The sequence below is a fragment of the Psammomys obesus genome, unplaced genomic scaffold, assembly GCF_907164565.1.
Source record: "Psammomys obesus unplaced genomic scaffold, mPsaObe1.curated_primary_1811, whole genome shotgun sequence".
Lineage (NCBI taxonomy): Eukaryota > Metazoa > Chordata > Mammalia > Rodentia > Muridae > Psammomys > Psammomys obesus.
Window position 1 is genome coordinate 3,561,061 of NW_026589732.1, and position 17,033 is coordinate 3,578,093.

The window sequence follows — 17,033 nt, forward strand, 5'->3', positions numbered from 1 at the left end:
TGCAATCTTTGCTATACTTTCTTCCCCTAGGAGATCGAAGGCTCCGGACACACCCAGCTGCTGAGCAAGCCCAGCATCTCCAGGCCCTCTTCTCCAAGTGTAGGTGTACTCTCATGGACCCTTTTGTGAGGGCTGTCCTGCTGTCACAACGTGTGGAGGGGGCTGTGGGGCCTCTTTTTGATGCTTCAGACTCACTCTGCGTCCAGCCCGGAGTGTGGTGCCTGCACTCATCACAGGCTCTTTCTCCGGCAAGCCACATGGGCCCTTTGCACAGACTGCCACATAGGGGAACATGATAGTCCTCTTTGTCCCTGCTGGCCAGTTCCTCACTAGTGAAGCCCTCTATTTCAATGGCTCCCTGTCATGGTGTTAGACTCACTTTGCTCCTTTTAAAAGCTGTGCTCCCAGCAGGTGCCCTGCTGCTCACTCATCCCCAGTAGGCACCTCCCTTGCCCCGTGTGGTGTGCCTGCATGAAGACACTCCACTGGCAATTATGATCTTGGAACCCAGAGCCAAGTCCCCAGGGAGTCACTTCTGACACACACACACACACACACACACACACACACACACACACACACACAGAGCTTCCTGCACAAACAGGGTCTGTGGGTGGGGTGAAGGAGACACTTCAGTGCTGAGAGAGGGCCTCTGAGGCTTGCCCTCTGGGGGGACTTTTCTTCTGAGCTTGGAAGGGGAATTTCCCCCTCCTCCTTTGAGCCCTTTGCCTGGGACAGCGCCCATTGGTGAGCTAGGGGAGAGATGGCAAGAAGGCAGAGCGCACCAATGAACAGGAGAAAACCAAAGACTGTTTCTTTGTCTGTTTGGTTATTTTCGTCAGGGTCCCAAAGGAGAAAAAGGCGAGCAAGGACCCAAGGTGAGTTAGCCCACCTGAGGCAGGGTCTTTGCAGGGGTCATAGAAACATTATCCACGGACCTTGAGTTTTGTTCTTACTTCCCTCTGCTGTGACTAGGGTGAACCAGGAGTGGATGGAATTGGCACTGTGGGGCCCCCTGGGCCCAGGGGTCCACCTGGGCGTGTCGAGGTCCTGTCCAGTGTAAGTACAACCCAGGTCAGAGCTTGGCCAATTGCTTTCTGCTTTTCTAAAGGGGCCAGGAGGTCACCTGTCCCTCCAGGACTTCAGGACTGGTGGCTATGCAGGTGTCGGAGCCTGTACTGCCAACATGCTCACCTATCTGCTCCTACCTGCTCCATGTCACTGCTCTCCTATGTACGACCTACAGAGTCTGTTCTCCCGCTTGGCAGGGTCAGGGGTCAGACAGCAGCCTAGAAACTAGGGTCTTCAAGGAGCCCTAAAAAAGTTTTCAGGAAGGCTTGAGAAGGAAAGTGCAAGCTTGAGACACCAGCCCGACTTCACCTTCCCTGCTGGCAGAGAGCCCTGACAGCCTCCATCCTGGGGCAGGATGGTACACGTATGGAGCTCACTAACTCCAGAGTCAGACAAGAGAGAGAAGGACAGTGTTGAGCATGCTCCAAACTGTCAACAGGAACCACCCCCCATCTTCCAGGGTGGGAATAAAGAGACCACGAAAAGCCAGAATTATACTTCTGAGGGCCAGTTCTTGTTGGGAGGTGTCTTCGGATGAGCTCATTGGATGGATCTTTGGAAATTTGTTAAAAACTGTTAATAGGCAGATTCCAAAATTTCACTTGGAAAGTACTCTATGTGGGTGAGCAAGCCAGGCCTCTCTCCACTATGACCCCCCAGTCCCAGGGAAGTAGTATTTTGTGGGTTTGATATCTTCGTTTATCTATGTCAAGGAGCAAAGGCTTGGTAATGGCTGTCCTCCTGTGTGCCCCCCCTGTCTTCTGTCTGTTCCCACCTGAGTGTCAGGTAAACCTCTGTGCCTACCATCAACACTCTGATGTAAACACTCAAGTCCATACAGTCTGCCCCAGGCCCAGGGTTTAAAGGTAACTGAGAAGCACACACCCCTGGCAGTTAAGAGGATAACTGGGACAAAGCATGATCCAGAGGACCATAGAGAGGGGACAGGGGAGAAAAGCGGCTTTGGGATTTGAGAAATCAAGGAGGGCTTTCCAGAGGAAGTGTCTTTGGGCAGGGCCTACATGAAGGAGAAGGGTTTTCCTGGGCAGGCATGGAGGACTCTTCAGTGGCAGCAGCACCCTAAGTCAGAACTGTGATGACTGTGCCAGAATATTAGGGACTCACTGTCAGTGGGTACAGACTTGGGGGTGACTGGAGGGATGGAAAGAAGCTGAACTGTGGCTAGATCAGACACATGATTATGTTCATCCATCCATCATCCATCCATCCACCCATCCATCCATCCATCCATCCATCCATCCATCCACTCACCCATCCATCCACCCACCCATCCACCCATCCACCCATTCATCCACTCATCCATCTACCCATCCACCCTCCATCCTCCTACCCATCCATCCATCCACCCATCTATCCCTCCATCCATCAATCCATCAATCCATCCCTCCCTTCCTCTATCCATCAGATATAATAGGCCATGGCCTTTGAGAAAAATCATGATATTTCTAAAAGAATACCAACCGGGCAGACAAGAGAAAGGCCAAGAAAAGTCCCAAAGACCTGGAAAAGAATGACCAGAGTTAAGAGGAAAAAAGAGTCTGATTTAAAAGTGCCAAGCATGTGGGGAAATAGACACTCCTCGGTGCTTGTGGGGGAAGTGTAAATTGCACGGCCCCTTTGGAGGGCTCCCTGACAGTCTGTTCAAACTAAAAATAGATGTCTTCCAGAACTGCACATGGGAAAGCTCTCCACACAAGATGATGGAGTAGAAAAGAATGAGTTGAAGAGGAGTGTACACGGCCTGATGCCATTTATATAAAATAATGACAGACATGAGTTATTTTACACATGCACACACCTTACATGGGCACACACATGTATGCATGCATCTATGCATGTATGTATGTATACATATGCTTGCCATTTTTAAAGACAGAAGGAATTTATCTACTGGGTAATTTTAAAGTTAATTAGAAAGGAAAAGTGACAGGCGGGCTGGGACTGTTTGATGGAGAGTGGGAGGGCTGGGCGCGTTTGGCAGTGGCTTTGGGGTGTGATCAATGTACTCCATGCTGGGTGACTTCAACTAAGGTCTCCCTGCCAGAAGCAAGGAGGAGCACATGTCATTCTCTGTCCTCACTGTGTAATCTTTCTCTTTCAGTCTTTGATCAACATCACCAACGGATCCATGAATTTCTCGGACATTCCTGAGCTCATGGGGCCTCCGGTTTGTATCTGTGCCTGCCCTTGAGGGAGACTTTTAACCCAGATGCCCCCACTGAAACATCGGGTTGGGTTGGAATCCTTTTAGCTTCAGAAGCTTAGAGCCAGAGTCTGTCAAAGTTGAAAAAAAGGAAGCATGCATCTTTGAGAAGTTTTTGTAATACTCTGTGGTGCTGAGTTGTGTTCAGTGGAGCCGAAGTTTCTGGTCCTGTGCACCGGAAATCTGTGTGAGAGCAGAGGGCACCTGGTAGCGCTGCCGTCTGGGCAGCGTTGCAGGCCTACACGCATCTGCTCGGTCTCCTTTCTTAAAATAGGATTCTGCTAATGGGACACTAGAGCCGGAGAAGGATTGGGAGCCACTTCAGCCTTTCTCCCACCATTTTAGACATGAGGAAATCAGCATTCCAGGAGCTCACATGACCCCTGCAGGCTTTAGCACTGACTCATGCCTGACAGGGTCTCAAAAGAAAGAAGTGGTTTCCCTTTGTTCAAAAAACTCCCATGGCATCTGATGGGTACCAGGGAGGAAAAAAGTGCTGGCTATAGGAGCCATGGGGTCCAGCCTCATCTCTGCCAACTACTCAGAGCCCCAGGCTCCCTTTCCAGGCTTTGGGATCGCTTATATGAGGTAGGGGAGGTGAAGGCGCTGGGTACGCTGTAGTATTTGGCAAGTCATTGTGCAGCCAGAGCTGCATGCCCATAGCTGTGCATAGCAGACGTCCTCTGGGGCAGCCTACCTGCAGCTCCCAGGGAGGGTGGTCATTCGCTGGGGGTTGGGAGAGAACCTGAAACATACCTCAAGATTTCGGCAGCTATCTGGAAGATGCCTCCACTCCAGCTTTCTCCTGTGGCATCCACGAGGCTCTTTCCACTGCCTCTTCTATGCTATGTCCCACGCGGCTCCCATCCACTGAATGCTACTGAAATGAATAATCCAAAGACCCAATGTTCAAAGCCCAAGGCAGGCCAGCTACTGGACAAAAAGCCACTCATCGGGGTCTTTGTTCCTGGAAATGATAGAGAGAGGTTTAGGTGCTAGTGGGTGGCTAGCAGACTAAACGTGAGGAATGGCACTTCTGTGCTCTGGGCCCCGGCGCCTGCATTCCGGGCCTCACCTTTCTTACTTTCTTCCCCATCAGTGTCCTCCCTGAATGTGAATCCAGGTCCCCCTCATCCCTAAGGCTGAATTGAGCTTTATCTTATTCTTTGGGAACTTCCACCTACGAAGACTCAACCTATTCCCTTCTCCCCCACACCCCATAATAGCTACTGGGTTAAGACACTTGTTTCTATCTAGTTCTTTTTAAAATGTTATTTATTAACGTTTTGCGTGTGTGTGTGTGGTGAAGAAGGTATGATGAAAGGGGGGCATGTGTGTAACATGGAGTACATATGGAGGTCAGAAGACAAATTGGTACAGTTGGTTCACTCCTGCCTTTTTGTTTGTCTGTTTGAGACAGGATTTCTCTGTGTAACAGAACCCTGGCTGTCCTGGACTTGCTTTTTAGACCAGGCTGACCTTGAACTTATAAAGATCCAGCTGCCACTGCCTCCGAGTGCTAGACTAAAGACGTGCACCACCACCACTCTGCTACACCTACCTTTCTTGTTTTACATGAGTTCTAGAGATTGAACTCAGATCAACCTTGGCAGCAAGCACCTTTCTCTGCTGAGCCACTTGCCAATTCCTCCACATAGTTCCTGTTTATCTGTCTGTCTGATTATCTGCCTGTCCGTCCATCCATCCATCCATCCATCCATCCATCCATCCATCATCCTTCCATCTATATGTGACCTGTCAAGCTCATGTCCCTTTAATCCATCTGGTGTTTGGAGTTGGCAGGAATGGGGCTGTGGCCCAGTGTGGTGGAGTTCACACTCTGTTTGCCAGGCCCTTTAAAGTCCCATCCCAACATGTACCACTTCTCCCCCAGCCTCCTGGCCTATCCTCAAGCCCATCTTCAGAGCTGATTTACCCAGGGTCCCATGCTGTCCAGCACTCCCCAAAATTTCACATTGAATGATGTCATGCAGAGGGAGCTTTAGTAAAGAACAGGGGCAGGTTAGGGAGCGGCATACACCTCTGGGTGCTTGAAGACGATCCCTGCCTTTGTAATTAACTAGCTGTGTGATTCTGGGTGGTACTTTCCCTCCCAGTCCTCAGCACCACCTTCTACAGAGTGGGACAGTGATCCACACTGGCTGGAAATAGGCTTCAATCTTTGGCAGGTTCCTGGGGAGCAGTGGAACCTGCCGGATAAAACAGGCTCAGGCCTTTGCCCTCCTCGGTACTGTGGCCCCTGAGGCACAGTGCTCCATCTGACTCCAAACATTCTGTCTTTGGTATGTTGCAGGGGCCAGATGGTGTGCCAGGGTTGCCGGGATTTCCAGTAAGTACTTGAGTGGCTAACTTCCATCAGTGCTCAGGGCTCTGCTCATTCTGTTCCTACTCCTGGAATGCTGTTCCCTCCACACCTGCATGACCAAGCTCTAGCCCCATCACACATCACACACATTCATTCTCTTCATACTCTCCCCAGAAGCATCTCCTCTTTGAGACCCATGGGGTTTATTTACTATCTTGTGACATGTTCTTCTGTGTGTATGTCTACTCTATGATTGCTCCAGAGGGCTGGGTCTTATGTCTATCTCTGGGCTATCCAGCCCTGGGCAACAGCTTGCCGACCCTAACATTTCAAGTGAGAGTCTGTGCAGGTTAAGTCCCTCAAGACATAGGAAGGGGGTGGTACAAAGAGGAAGACAGAGGTAGGCCACAGAATGGAAGGCTGCTAATCAACAGCCTGTGTGCGCCTTTATAGGAGAGTGATGTGTTTTTGCATAAGAACTGAACAGTTTTATCTAGAATATGTGCCCGTGCAGAAGGCCAGCAGTGGCCCCAGGTAAGGCCTGCACTGCTTCTTTGAAACTCTGCAACTTCAAAAGGCCTGAGGTGCTGTTTCCGGGAAAAATGAAAGAAACAGATAAAACTGTCATAGAAATTTGTTCCTGATGGCTGAACTGTAGATGATCTCATTCTTTTCATACTTTCCTGAACTTTTCATATTTTCTTTTTTAAACACAATGAAATTTTTCCATTTTCTAAATGAGCATAAACTATGAAGATGGTTTTAAAAATATCATGTTCACTAGACATTAGAACAGAAGGGGGGAGGAAGCAGGAGACAGCCTTGTGGGTAGCAGGAAAAGAGGTCTGACCTCTCATCTGCAGCACCCAAGATGGCTGCTTCCAGACTGAGAGTACATTCTAGAACATTCCTTCATTCCTTCTTCCACGTGAATGATTCTGAGGGGGTCACAGCAGGGAGTTAGGGGGGCCTTATGAGCAGGATCCAGGCCACATACTCCATTTGAGAGTCTTCATCTGGCAGATTTGGCCTATTGGCCCTTATTTAAATGTATTTTAAAAAGAAAGAATGAATGAAACATTCACTCCTAAACAATAACGCTCAAATATTTTCAGGACACTGCTCTGATGGATAACATACCCTTTCACATAGAGGCAAGATGGGGGCTTGTGAAAGGTTAAATGGCAATACAGTAACAAAATGCCTTGGGACAGAGGGTATCACGAGTGGGCTAGTCACTGTCACGAATGCTCTGTGTCTACTGAAGATGAAGACCATGAGCTCTGGCTGAAGTGTAGGATTTGGCTCTGCAGAGGGTGACAGCCAGCCCAGCAGGGGTGGTACAGGCTTTAGTACAGGGACAACAGGGCCAGTGTGAGGAAGGTAGCTGTTTTGGGCTGCTGTGTGGGTTCTTCTTTCTTCCACTTTTCTCCACCCTTTTATACCCTTTCAACCTTCTAACATTGGGTAAGAGAGAAAAAAAAAAATAGAGAGGGGAAAGGGGCAACATTACCATTAGACTACTTCCTGCTGATTAAAGCGTTGAGTTCCTTGGGAGAGGTTTGATTTCTGTATATTTCAGGATATCTAATTTCTTCTTGTTTCTTCTTTGCACATGACTACTTAAGAAACCGTGACCAAAAACAGCCAACAGCAAACAGCCAACAACCCATCCCACCTCCTGGGGCCCTAGCATTTACTTATCCGCCCTCCGAAAAGTCCCCAGGATTCCAAACAGTCACAGAAACCACCTGCCACTGACAAAATCACCCGTGCTAGAGCACAATGCGAATCCTAGCCAGCTGCTGTGGACAATCTGAAGCAGCCCCATACACCACACCTTGGATTAAAACAGAAACATAGTCCCATGATACTTCTGTTTTTTTTTGTTTGTTTGTTTGTTTGTTTGTTTGTTTGTTTGTTTTTGTTTTTGTTTTTTTAAGAAACCAAAATTCCAAAATTGTCACTACAGAGGGGGTCAAGGGAAGGGAGTCACCTTCATAGCATGGAGATGAGGCCCAGCCACAATGGCAAGCTAGGATGTTGGGTCCCCTCTTGTGGGGTGAATGTTGGGCAGACAGGTAGAGGATGCCCAGAGCAGCTGTGGGAGAGTTAGCCCAGGAAGAGCAGCTAAAAGCAGCTCCAGTCTCACCTGCCTTCTGTCTAGGGATGCAGGAACAGGTTCCACTTCTCTATCAAAGAATTAAAAGGCAGCAAAGAAGTGTTGCCGGGAGTCTTGGGGATAGCAGCAGATCCAGCATATACCCTGGAAATCAGGGCCTCCTTCTGGGGTTCTCGCTTTCATTAACTAAAGGGTTAATGTATAACCAAAGAGTTAAGCATAGTCAGGTGGGAAGCATGAGGACATTTGATTAGCATTTAGAAGGAAAGCTCGGGGTAGGTAAGCTGTAAATCTCACAGTTGCCCAGAGGAGAAAGAAGATAAACTTGGAGGTCAGCCATGAGATGGTAGGTGCCACCGAGTGGGGGGAGGGGAGTAGAAAAAGAGCAAGGAAGCCAAATCCTTGATTAGAGATTTTAAAAACATCATTAGGCTCTGGCCAGCATCCAAAAGAAAAAGACAGGAGAGAAGAAAAAGAAAGACTTTTCTGAGGAAAGACTAACCTAACGGAAGCTCAGCCCCCCCTGTGGCCTGGGGAGGAAAAGCACAGCTTTCCCAGGAGTGGTTTCCTAACCAGGTCCCTAACATGCCCCATGGATTAGCGCTAAAGTCCTCAAAGTAAGGTTCATTCTCCACAGCTCTGCGGGGGCTCTCCAGGCCTCAACACTCAGTGCTGTCTTCTGCCCACAGGTTCAGGCCTCCTTTAAGTTAGGAAAAGATCAGGACTTCTGGCTGCTTGATAAGTGCTTGTTCTGAGAGAGAGAGGGTGAGGGAGAGAGAAGGGGGAGAAACAGAGACAGAGACACAGAGACAGACAAGACAGAGACAGCGAGAGACAAACCGAGACAGAGACACAAAGACTGAGACAGACAGAGAGACGGAGAGACAGAGACAGAGATGTTTTTGTTTGGGCAATATCTTATAAGCATAATACAGTCCCTCCAATGATTCTTTGCAGGGCCCTAGAGGACCAAAAGGTGACACCGGTGTGCCTGGATTTCCAGGTCTCAAAGGAGAACAGGTAAGGGCCCACCCAGGTATCTGGGTAGGGATGTGCTTTAATTTTATGACCATTTCCATTTGTTTAGCTGTTTCCTTCTGGGGATACAGTTCCTACAGTGCAATTCGGGTGACGTTTAAAAGATTCACAACCGTTCTTGGATGCTTTCTTTAATTAAACTTTATTTTCTTTGATTTCTTATTTGTTTGAGTATTTAGTCTGCATGTATGGCTGTGCACCACGAGCATGCAGTGCTTGCTGGGGCTACAGAAGGGCATCAAATTCCCTGAAACTGAAGATTGGTGGGTGCTATATGGGTGCTGGGAATCAAACTCCAGTCCTTTGGAAGAACAGCCAGTGCTCTTAATCTCTGAGCCATCTCTTCAGCCTGTAGATTTTTTTTTTTTTTAATCATCCTAAAGACATGCCGTGCCTTGTTGCAGTCATTCTCTAGCTAATGCCTTCACTGATCTCACCTGGAAGGGCATGGTGGAGTCCACCCCTCCCCCATCTGAAGAATGAATACGGCTCAAGGTGCCCTAGAATGCTCTTCTCACGTGTTGACCCGCCCTGTTTCCTAGTTATTGTATGTGCTTCCTGGCAAGAGACTTTTCTGGGACTCTGGGATTAGTACAGAGTCTGGCCCACAAGTGACACCCCTAACACTTGCTGGATGGAAGAATATACAATCAGTGAATGAAATGAATCCCAGTGTTTTGTGACTGCAAGCGGGACATTGTGTAGTTAGAGTAAATGTCATGCAGGGCATGTCTGGAGAACCTCAGGGCTCTGAGCGGCCCTTTGAGCCCCAGACAGCCTCTCACAATCAACTTTGTGGTGCGTTTTCATAGCTGAAGAGGACAGGGGCATCCATAAATAGACAGAGAAGACTCCAGATCATACTCACTTACTCCCTCATCTATTTGTATGCTATCCCTCTCTCATCTTTTGATGCCATAAGGGGCCCGCCAGTTTCTTATACTAAGTATTTTAGGAAGACAAAATAGGACAGAAGTGCAGATGGGCAGGGTAGCCTGCTGTTTCAGCAGCTGCACAGGGCAGGGCTTCACCTCCCTGGGGAGTCTAGAAGGAACATCTTCTCTGAGGGGAGTGGGGACTGGAATTTTCTCTGGGCTTTCTTCCCCATGCAGCATATTGCCCCAAGACAAGGAAAGAGGCCCCAGAGACTATTGGCCTTCAGCACAAGGGAGTAAAGAGCTCAGAGTATTGGGCAAAGTTTGAAAGTACATGAGAGTGGTGGTGTCTGGGGCGCTTTTGCTGCAGTAGGCTTGTGGAGAAGAGAAGAGATTGGGTTGGCTCTGAAGGTTCTTGCTTTCAATGCTCCTTTTTTTCTATGTGGCAAAGTAGGTGGACCTAGACTCTAGATCCCATAGGCTACTCCTGCCCCTGGTCCTCTGCTACTTGAATGTCTGGGACAGACACCAGGCAGCTCTGCTCCAGCCCTCACAGCAACTGCCCTTCCTGTTGCTTTGCCTCTAATGCTTCTGTGCTTGCCTCTCCCTGCTGCTCGGGACTGCCTTTCCACGCCAGAGAAGTGGTAAGACCCACATGTCAGCTGCGGGCTTTGGGGGATGGAGAGAGAGGCCTCTCTGCTCGCTTTGGTACCCTACCTGGCAACTTCCAACTGTGGAAATGAGGCTGCTGTGTGGTCAGCCCAGTTGCCCAGGGCTAGTGTGGAGGCTGAGGAGGATGCCAGTTTCTTCACATGGCCCTGTTGTCTGCACGTGTGTCTTTCTGGAAGTCTTGGGATCATAGGTGAACCTATGGAGGATGGGATTTAGAAGCAGGATCTTGCATCGTCGCCCAACCTCTCCAGTCTCCCATCATCTCTTTCCCAGCATCTAGGATAGCTCTGCCTAACCAATAAGCTGTTTGCACAGAGGCTTGGAGAATGAAGGACAGTTGCACAACAAGACAGGTGGTTCCTATGCTGAGAGAGGCACCAATTCCAGCTGTTTAAACAACGATAAGGATTCTCAGTGGGGACAAATCTCAAGTCATTAGGAAAGCTAACTCTCAAAAATGTCAGGAGTTGGAGGTTCTTAGGAGGGCATCCTATGGCAAGAAGTAGGCGACCATGCTGGGATAGGATCCTGGGGTCCGAGAATGAGGGTGCAGATCGGTCCTCAGTGAGAGCCCTTGAGGGTGCACCTGGATGGTAACACGTGGAAGACAGATCTCAGGGAACATCCTGTCATATAGGAGGCTGCGCTCATCTAACAAGGAGACTACGCTGCAGGGATGGGGCGGGAGGGGTGGTCTTGAGCAGGAAAAGTCATGGTGACAGAATGGAGACGTCTTCATGACTGCTTGAAGAAGGTGGCAGGAGGGGGCTGGATTTTAAAAGATTGTCTACATTTCAGGGCGAGAAGGGCGAGCCGGGTGCCATCCTGACCGGGGACATTCCCCTAGAGATGGTCAAGGGGAGAAAGGTAATTCTGTCACCACACCCTGCACTGGCTGGCCGTCTTTGGGTGTATCTTAAGCAGTGTTTTTGGAATGACAAGTGCCTATCTCCTGTTTTAGGGTGAACCCGGAATGCATGGCGCCCCAGGACCTATGGTAAGCTGGGTGTCACTCCACTGGGTTGCCACAAGGGTTCAAACCTTTATCATCCATCCTTTGGCTCACATAGTTGGGTTGTTCTACTTGTGAAAATAGAGAGTGATACAGTAACAGGTGGCAAAGCATGTGTCTGTGTTTGTGGGAGATGAGCTACAGTGACATAGAATTCTCAGTGGTTTCCAAGCCTACAAGAAATTCTGTCTCAAACAACAACAACAAAACATAGAGAGAAGAGAGATGGCTCCGTGGTTAAGAGCACCTGCTGCTCTTGCAGAGGACTCAGGTTCGGTTCCCAGTACCCAAATGTTGGATCAACTCTCCATAACTCCAGTTCCAGGGGACCTGGCACCCTCTTCTAGCTTCTGTAGGCACCAAGCACCCACTTGGTACACATACATACATGTAGGCAAAACACCCTTACATATAATAAGAAATAAATCTAAACAGGAACCAGCATGCCCCCAGTGGTTGAACACAGGAGTACCTCACTTCTCATTCTTACACAAACCACTGTGGCTGCTTCCTGCTGGACCTTCTCTCCTTCAAGCAGTGACTCCAGCATGTTCTGGATTCAGCATCACAAGAATTGTCTAGATGGCAGGCTAAGACCAGAGAAAGTGGAAGAGACCATAACGGGTAACCACCATCATTTCTACCAAGTGCCACTGGTCAGAACCCAGATTCTTGGGGCCTCATATAGGTAGCGTAGTTCTGTGTCCAGGAAATGGAACAGAGCAGGAGAGGATTTATAGATGCCAGGGAGCCCCAGAAGGAACCTGACAGAGTCCTGGGTCTGCTGCTCTGTTGTGATGGGACTGGGGCATGCCCTCCTCTCTCTCTCTCTCTCTCTCTCTCTCTCTCTCTCAGCTTCATTCTACCCATCTGTATGCTGAATGGATTGGACTCATGCTAGATAGTATTACATGCTCTTTGGTTTGGCTGCTCTAGAAAATAGACATTTGAACACTAATAAGCTATTTCTCGCAAGGATGAGCCTAAACTTCCCTATCATGCCTCCCACCCCAATGGAAGAAGGTCCAGGTGTGAATCACCACTGTAGCTCAGGTACTGTGTAAGCTTCCTACAGGACATCTCATTTCAGCCTTATAACCCGAAGTTGCGATCACATGACACCCTCACCCCCAGTCTATAGACGAGGAAACAGGGGTTCAAAGAGGATAAGTAATGTGTAAGAGAGGCCAATGTGTAAGGTTGAGGCCAACCTTGTATGTCCTATATCCGGACTCCCCCCCTTTACCCCCACCCCTCTACACAACTTCCAAAAGATAAGCTGCCCTTTATTTATTATTTGTTTATTTGTTTATTGGAGCACAGTGGGGTTTGTTTGGCAGAAGCTGGATCTCAGGCCTGGGGAGAAAGGTTGGCACTTACTTACGTGAACACCTCTGTGTTCCAAGCACGTCTTTCAGAAAACCTCCTGAGGCTTTGGGCCCCTGAAGTCAGGCAGAGAAGCCTGAATGTGGGGTACAAGGACTGAGAGTAAAGGCAGATGGGAGAGTCTTGCTCCCAACTGGTTAAGTGCTCAGTAACCTCCAGTTCTATGGGGAACGCAAACACTCAGCAGTGGGGCCAGCAGGCGGCTGCAGATGGCTATGCCGGGTGTCCCACTGAAGGCCAGCTTGTACGCAGCTTGCCAAGCACAGGCAGTAAGGCCACCTTTTAATTTGCATAATGCTTCCATCTGGGCTAACTGTGGCCCTAGAGACCAGCGTAGTTTACAACTCTTTTACAAATATGCTAAGGCTTCTAACTCAAAGTATGGTCTGTGGATCAGCATCCCCAACATCGCCTGGGAACTTGGCAAACATGCAGAGCTGTAGGCCCCAGATACCAGTCCAGACACACTTGATCTGGACGTTAATGAGACCCAGGACAATCTGTGTACATGCACACTTGAGACATGTTCCAAAGAACCACCCACAAAGTGGCCCGTGCCCTGGAAACTCCCTCTATTTTTGCTTTTCTCTTTCCTAAGAGTAATATAGACTGGGGATTTTTCAGAAAGACCCTGTCTCAAGGCATCTTTTAGGGCATACTATCTATGTTAATGGTGGTGGGCAGAGAGAGGAGCTGCCATTCTTCAGGCTTGAGCAGGCAAGATGATTCCTGCCAGGAGCTTGGTTAACGACAGTGACTCAAGAAGTATGTGGACCCGGAAAACCATCACTGAAATAGGATCCGTGGGTCAGGGACTCTGCAGGAGGACCAATGTGCAGTGCTTGAGGCTGGACCTCAAGGTGGGTAGGAGCAGGGCAGGCGCTCCATCCTGCAGCTGGTTCTTGTGGAAACTGGCATAGGGAGGGTCAGGACTACAGGATTCAGAACAGGGGACATGGGGACCCTGCACTGTATGATCAGTGCCACAGCTCCATACTCTGAGCCAGCCTAGCATGTGGCCACCTGGGACATGAGACAGTGAGCTGCTGCTTTCCTAGTCCGTTAATTCTGACTGAGGGGCTGGGTCCTGGGTGTGTAACCTTCAGAAAAGCTGTGGGATCTGAAGGGCTGAGCAAACACTTCTAGCTGAGAACAGGCAGGAGACCAGGAACCGGGCAGGTAAGTACCTTAGCATGGTTGCTCGGTTGCTCACATTCCTTCCTCCCTCCCCCCGCCTCCGTCTGGGTCCCTGCTGCACTGCCTACAAGAGCAAGCCCAGAAGTCCCATGTCTCTGGACCCTGGGTTTCTGGCATCTGCTAGCCTGGTGTTCATTTTGCTTCCAGGGACCCAAAGGACCACCAGGACACAAAGGAGAATTTGGCCTCCCAGGACGACCCGTAGGTATCAGAGTTCCCCAGACTAAAGAATGAGGCATGGCCCACAGCAAGAGCTCACTAAGGGGTCTTGTGTGCATCACAGGGTCGCCCAGGGTTGAACGGCCTCAAGGGTGCCAAAGGAGATCGAGGGATCATGATGCCGGTGAGTACCAGCTGCTTCCCTGTCTCTTAGCCTGGGGCTGGAAGACAGATGAGATTCTGTCAGAGGGGGTCCAGTAGCATGACATCCAGTGAGTGGGTTCGCAGAATACATGTTCAGGAGTGCTTTCTTCATCCTTTCACCCCCCCTCCCCAAGATCATCACACATGGCCTTGCCCCCACCCCCTCATGAGGGTCCTGACCCACCCAGATCTCTCCAGTCTCCCCATGCAGACACCAGATGGAAGGGAGAAGGAAGGAAGAGATCTGAGCATCCTAGGACCCTGTGTGTCCCTCTTCCCTCCTGCACACAGGCCCAGGAAGTGCAGATCTTAACCAAGCATTGCTCTGGGAACCAGAATCTGGGTTCCAACTTCAGTTTTCTGTAAGCTGTTATGTGGTTTTGAGCAGGTTGTATCCCCTCTCTGGGCCTCATTATTTGTGGGTGTCGACCAGGATGACACAGCTGCTCTGCTGTCTCCCTCATGGTTTTCTGGCATCCTTCAGTGTGGCCCAGATGTGGAGGTGCTCTGTGGAAGGGGCTAGCAGACCTGAGGCGGGAATCTGTCGTCTTCCAATGCTCCTCCCTCCCCAGCTTCCAGCCCAGAGTGTGTGGCACGTCCTGAAGTTGCCTTTGACTCCCACAACCCCAAACTCAATAGCAGCTTTTCTTTTCTTCCTTTAGGGCCCACCTGGCCTACCTGGACCTCCAGGGCCTCCAGGACCCCCGGGAGCCATGGTTAACATCAAAGGCGTAAGTGGGGATAGGCTTTGTGGGGGAGGCTTTCCTGGGGGCCAAGCACCAGACTGGCCTCAGCTGGGGCCAGCGGTCCTGATGGCTTTAGCTTTCATATTCTCTTCCCACAGGCTGTCTTTCCAATACCTGCCCGGCCACACTGCAAAACACCAGTAAGTAACATGCCTGAGTGTCTTTGCCACTGGTAAAGGTAAGGCACCAGGGTAAGCACTGGTGCCAATTCAGAGAAGCAGATCCATCTTGCCCTGGGTACTTTCTGTCCCTGTATGCTCACTCTGATATCTTCCACCCGCAAATGGACCTTTAAAGTTCTGGAAGTTTCTAGACAATAGACCCTGGTAATGAAATACCTGCACACTGGCTTGTTTGAATATGATTGGTACAGCTAGCTAGTGTTCTGTTAGAGGAGCAAAAAAATGCTGGGAACTTGGGGCTGAAACTGTAGCTACTCTGTTCCATCCTTCCTGAGGATTGCATTACTGCTCATCATACCACCCCAAGAGGCAGGTGTTTTTTCTCCCCACCCCCACCCTTCATCACGGGAAGGCAACTACCCACAGAAGCTCTCTGGCTAGCCCAAGGTCACAGGGCACGGGGCAGCTGAGACCACAGCTCAGATCTCCCGGTCACTAGGAAGCAGGTGCAGGCACTGTGATCCCTTGCCCAGCCCCTCCCCCCACCAGGCAGTTGGCAGCACTGTCTCTAGGATTTTGCTAGTATCATAGAGAGACATTTATTTCTGTGAGGAAACACGGGGACAGGCATGAGTCATGGATCTGTGAGTAATCATCCTCGCATTCATTCAGTAAATATTTACTGAGCTCTCACCAGTGCCAAGGACTCTGCTAGGCCCTGGGGACACAGGAATGACCTAGACAGACGTGGTCTCTGCTTTCTGGAGTTTTCAAATTATCATTTCCAAATATTCTTTGAAGTGGGCTTGAAATGATTCCTGTGGGGATGGCGATGGTCTCTGATGTTCTGACCGATGCAGGCTGGCTGGCTGGCTGTGTGCTGCCCTAGGCTTATGTCCAAGTTTGACCTTTGAGGCATCCAAGTGGGCGTCCAAGTACACTGGCTGGAAGGCAGAGCATGGGATCCACCCGGGTACCGTGCTGAAGCTGCATTGAGTCCAACAGCACCACCAAGAGCGTGTTTACACAGATGATTGTGAGGAGGCAGCTGGTCCAAGTGCCGCTTCTGCAGACACTCCAAGAAAGCTGGGTACCATCCCCTCCTACGGGGGCTGTAGGCTGCCTGCCTCCCACTGCCTGTGAGGGTTGCAGGGCCCTCCTCCCCATGCAGAGCTCAGCCTCAGTACCACCTCCCACAAGCACAGACCTGATGCACCAGGTATGGGACAGCCTGCCACAAACTTTACAGGGCTGTGGGAATTCTATTACAGTTACATGACCTATGCTGGGACCTGTGTAATCGAGACACTCTGGAGGGGGCAGGGACTTCACAGAGTGAAGTCAGTGCTAGGCTCAGAGTGTTTGGAGCCTTGTTTTGTTTTACCCGTGGGGCTTGGAGGCACGGATGTTTCCCACCCAGCCCTCAAAGCAGACACTACCAAACAGAGACGTGGTCAGCATTTTGCAAGTACCTTCCGATTCCAGCTGTTTAACGTCAAGACAGCTTACACCCCTGCCATGCAGCTTTACCAGAGTCTGCAGTGGTCATTCTTTCTTTCTTTCTTTTTTTTTTTTTTTCTGGAAGGTTTCTTCCTCCTCCCAACATGTTTTCATGATGACCCTTAAGCAGCTTGCATTCTCTGCTCATCAACACAGAAAACTCCTGAATCCAGGAGGAACACTGTCCTTCTGCTGGGGAAAGGCTGTGGGTGGAGCAGAACGGTTACCTTTAACTGTTGATCTAGCACCGTCAAGAATCACTCCAGAAGAGGGTCCAGACTGTCCAGACACAGGCCTGTGTGGGGAAGATTAGCTATATTACCTAAACCAAGGCAGGAAAACCTGGCCCACGGTGAGCAGAACCATCCCCAGGAAAGAG

At 49.9% G+C, this 17,033-nt stretch overlaps 1 protein-coding gene across 1 annotated transcript in view; it reads left to right on the forward strand.

Annotated features, from left to right (window-relative positions):
- Col15a1 (collagen type XV alpha 1 chain) overlaps positions 1-17,033 on the forward strand; it is a 104,627-nt gene that overhangs the window by 69,328 nt on the left and 18,266 nt on the right. Inside the window, exons 18-29 of the mRNA XM_055605378.1 lie at positions 31-99; positions 843-878; positions 976-1,059; positions 3,194-3,259; positions 5,610-5,645; positions 8,701-8,763; positions 11,127-11,195; positions 11,290-11,325; positions 14,071-14,124; positions 14,207-14,266; positions 14,949-15,017; positions 15,131-15,172. Of these exons, the coding sequence (XP_055461353.1) occupies positions 31-99; positions 843-878; positions 976-1,059; positions 3,194-3,259; positions 5,610-5,645; positions 8,701-8,763; positions 11,127-11,195; positions 11,290-11,325; positions 14,071-14,124; positions 14,207-14,266; positions 14,949-15,017; positions 15,131-15,172 (684 nt within the window). The remainder of the gene's footprint in view (positions 1-30; positions 100-842; positions 879-975; positions 1,060-3,193; positions 3,260-5,609; positions 5,646-8,700; positions 8,764-11,126; positions 11,196-11,289; positions 11,326-14,070; positions 14,125-14,206; positions 14,267-14,948; positions 15,018-15,130; positions 15,173-17,033) is intronic.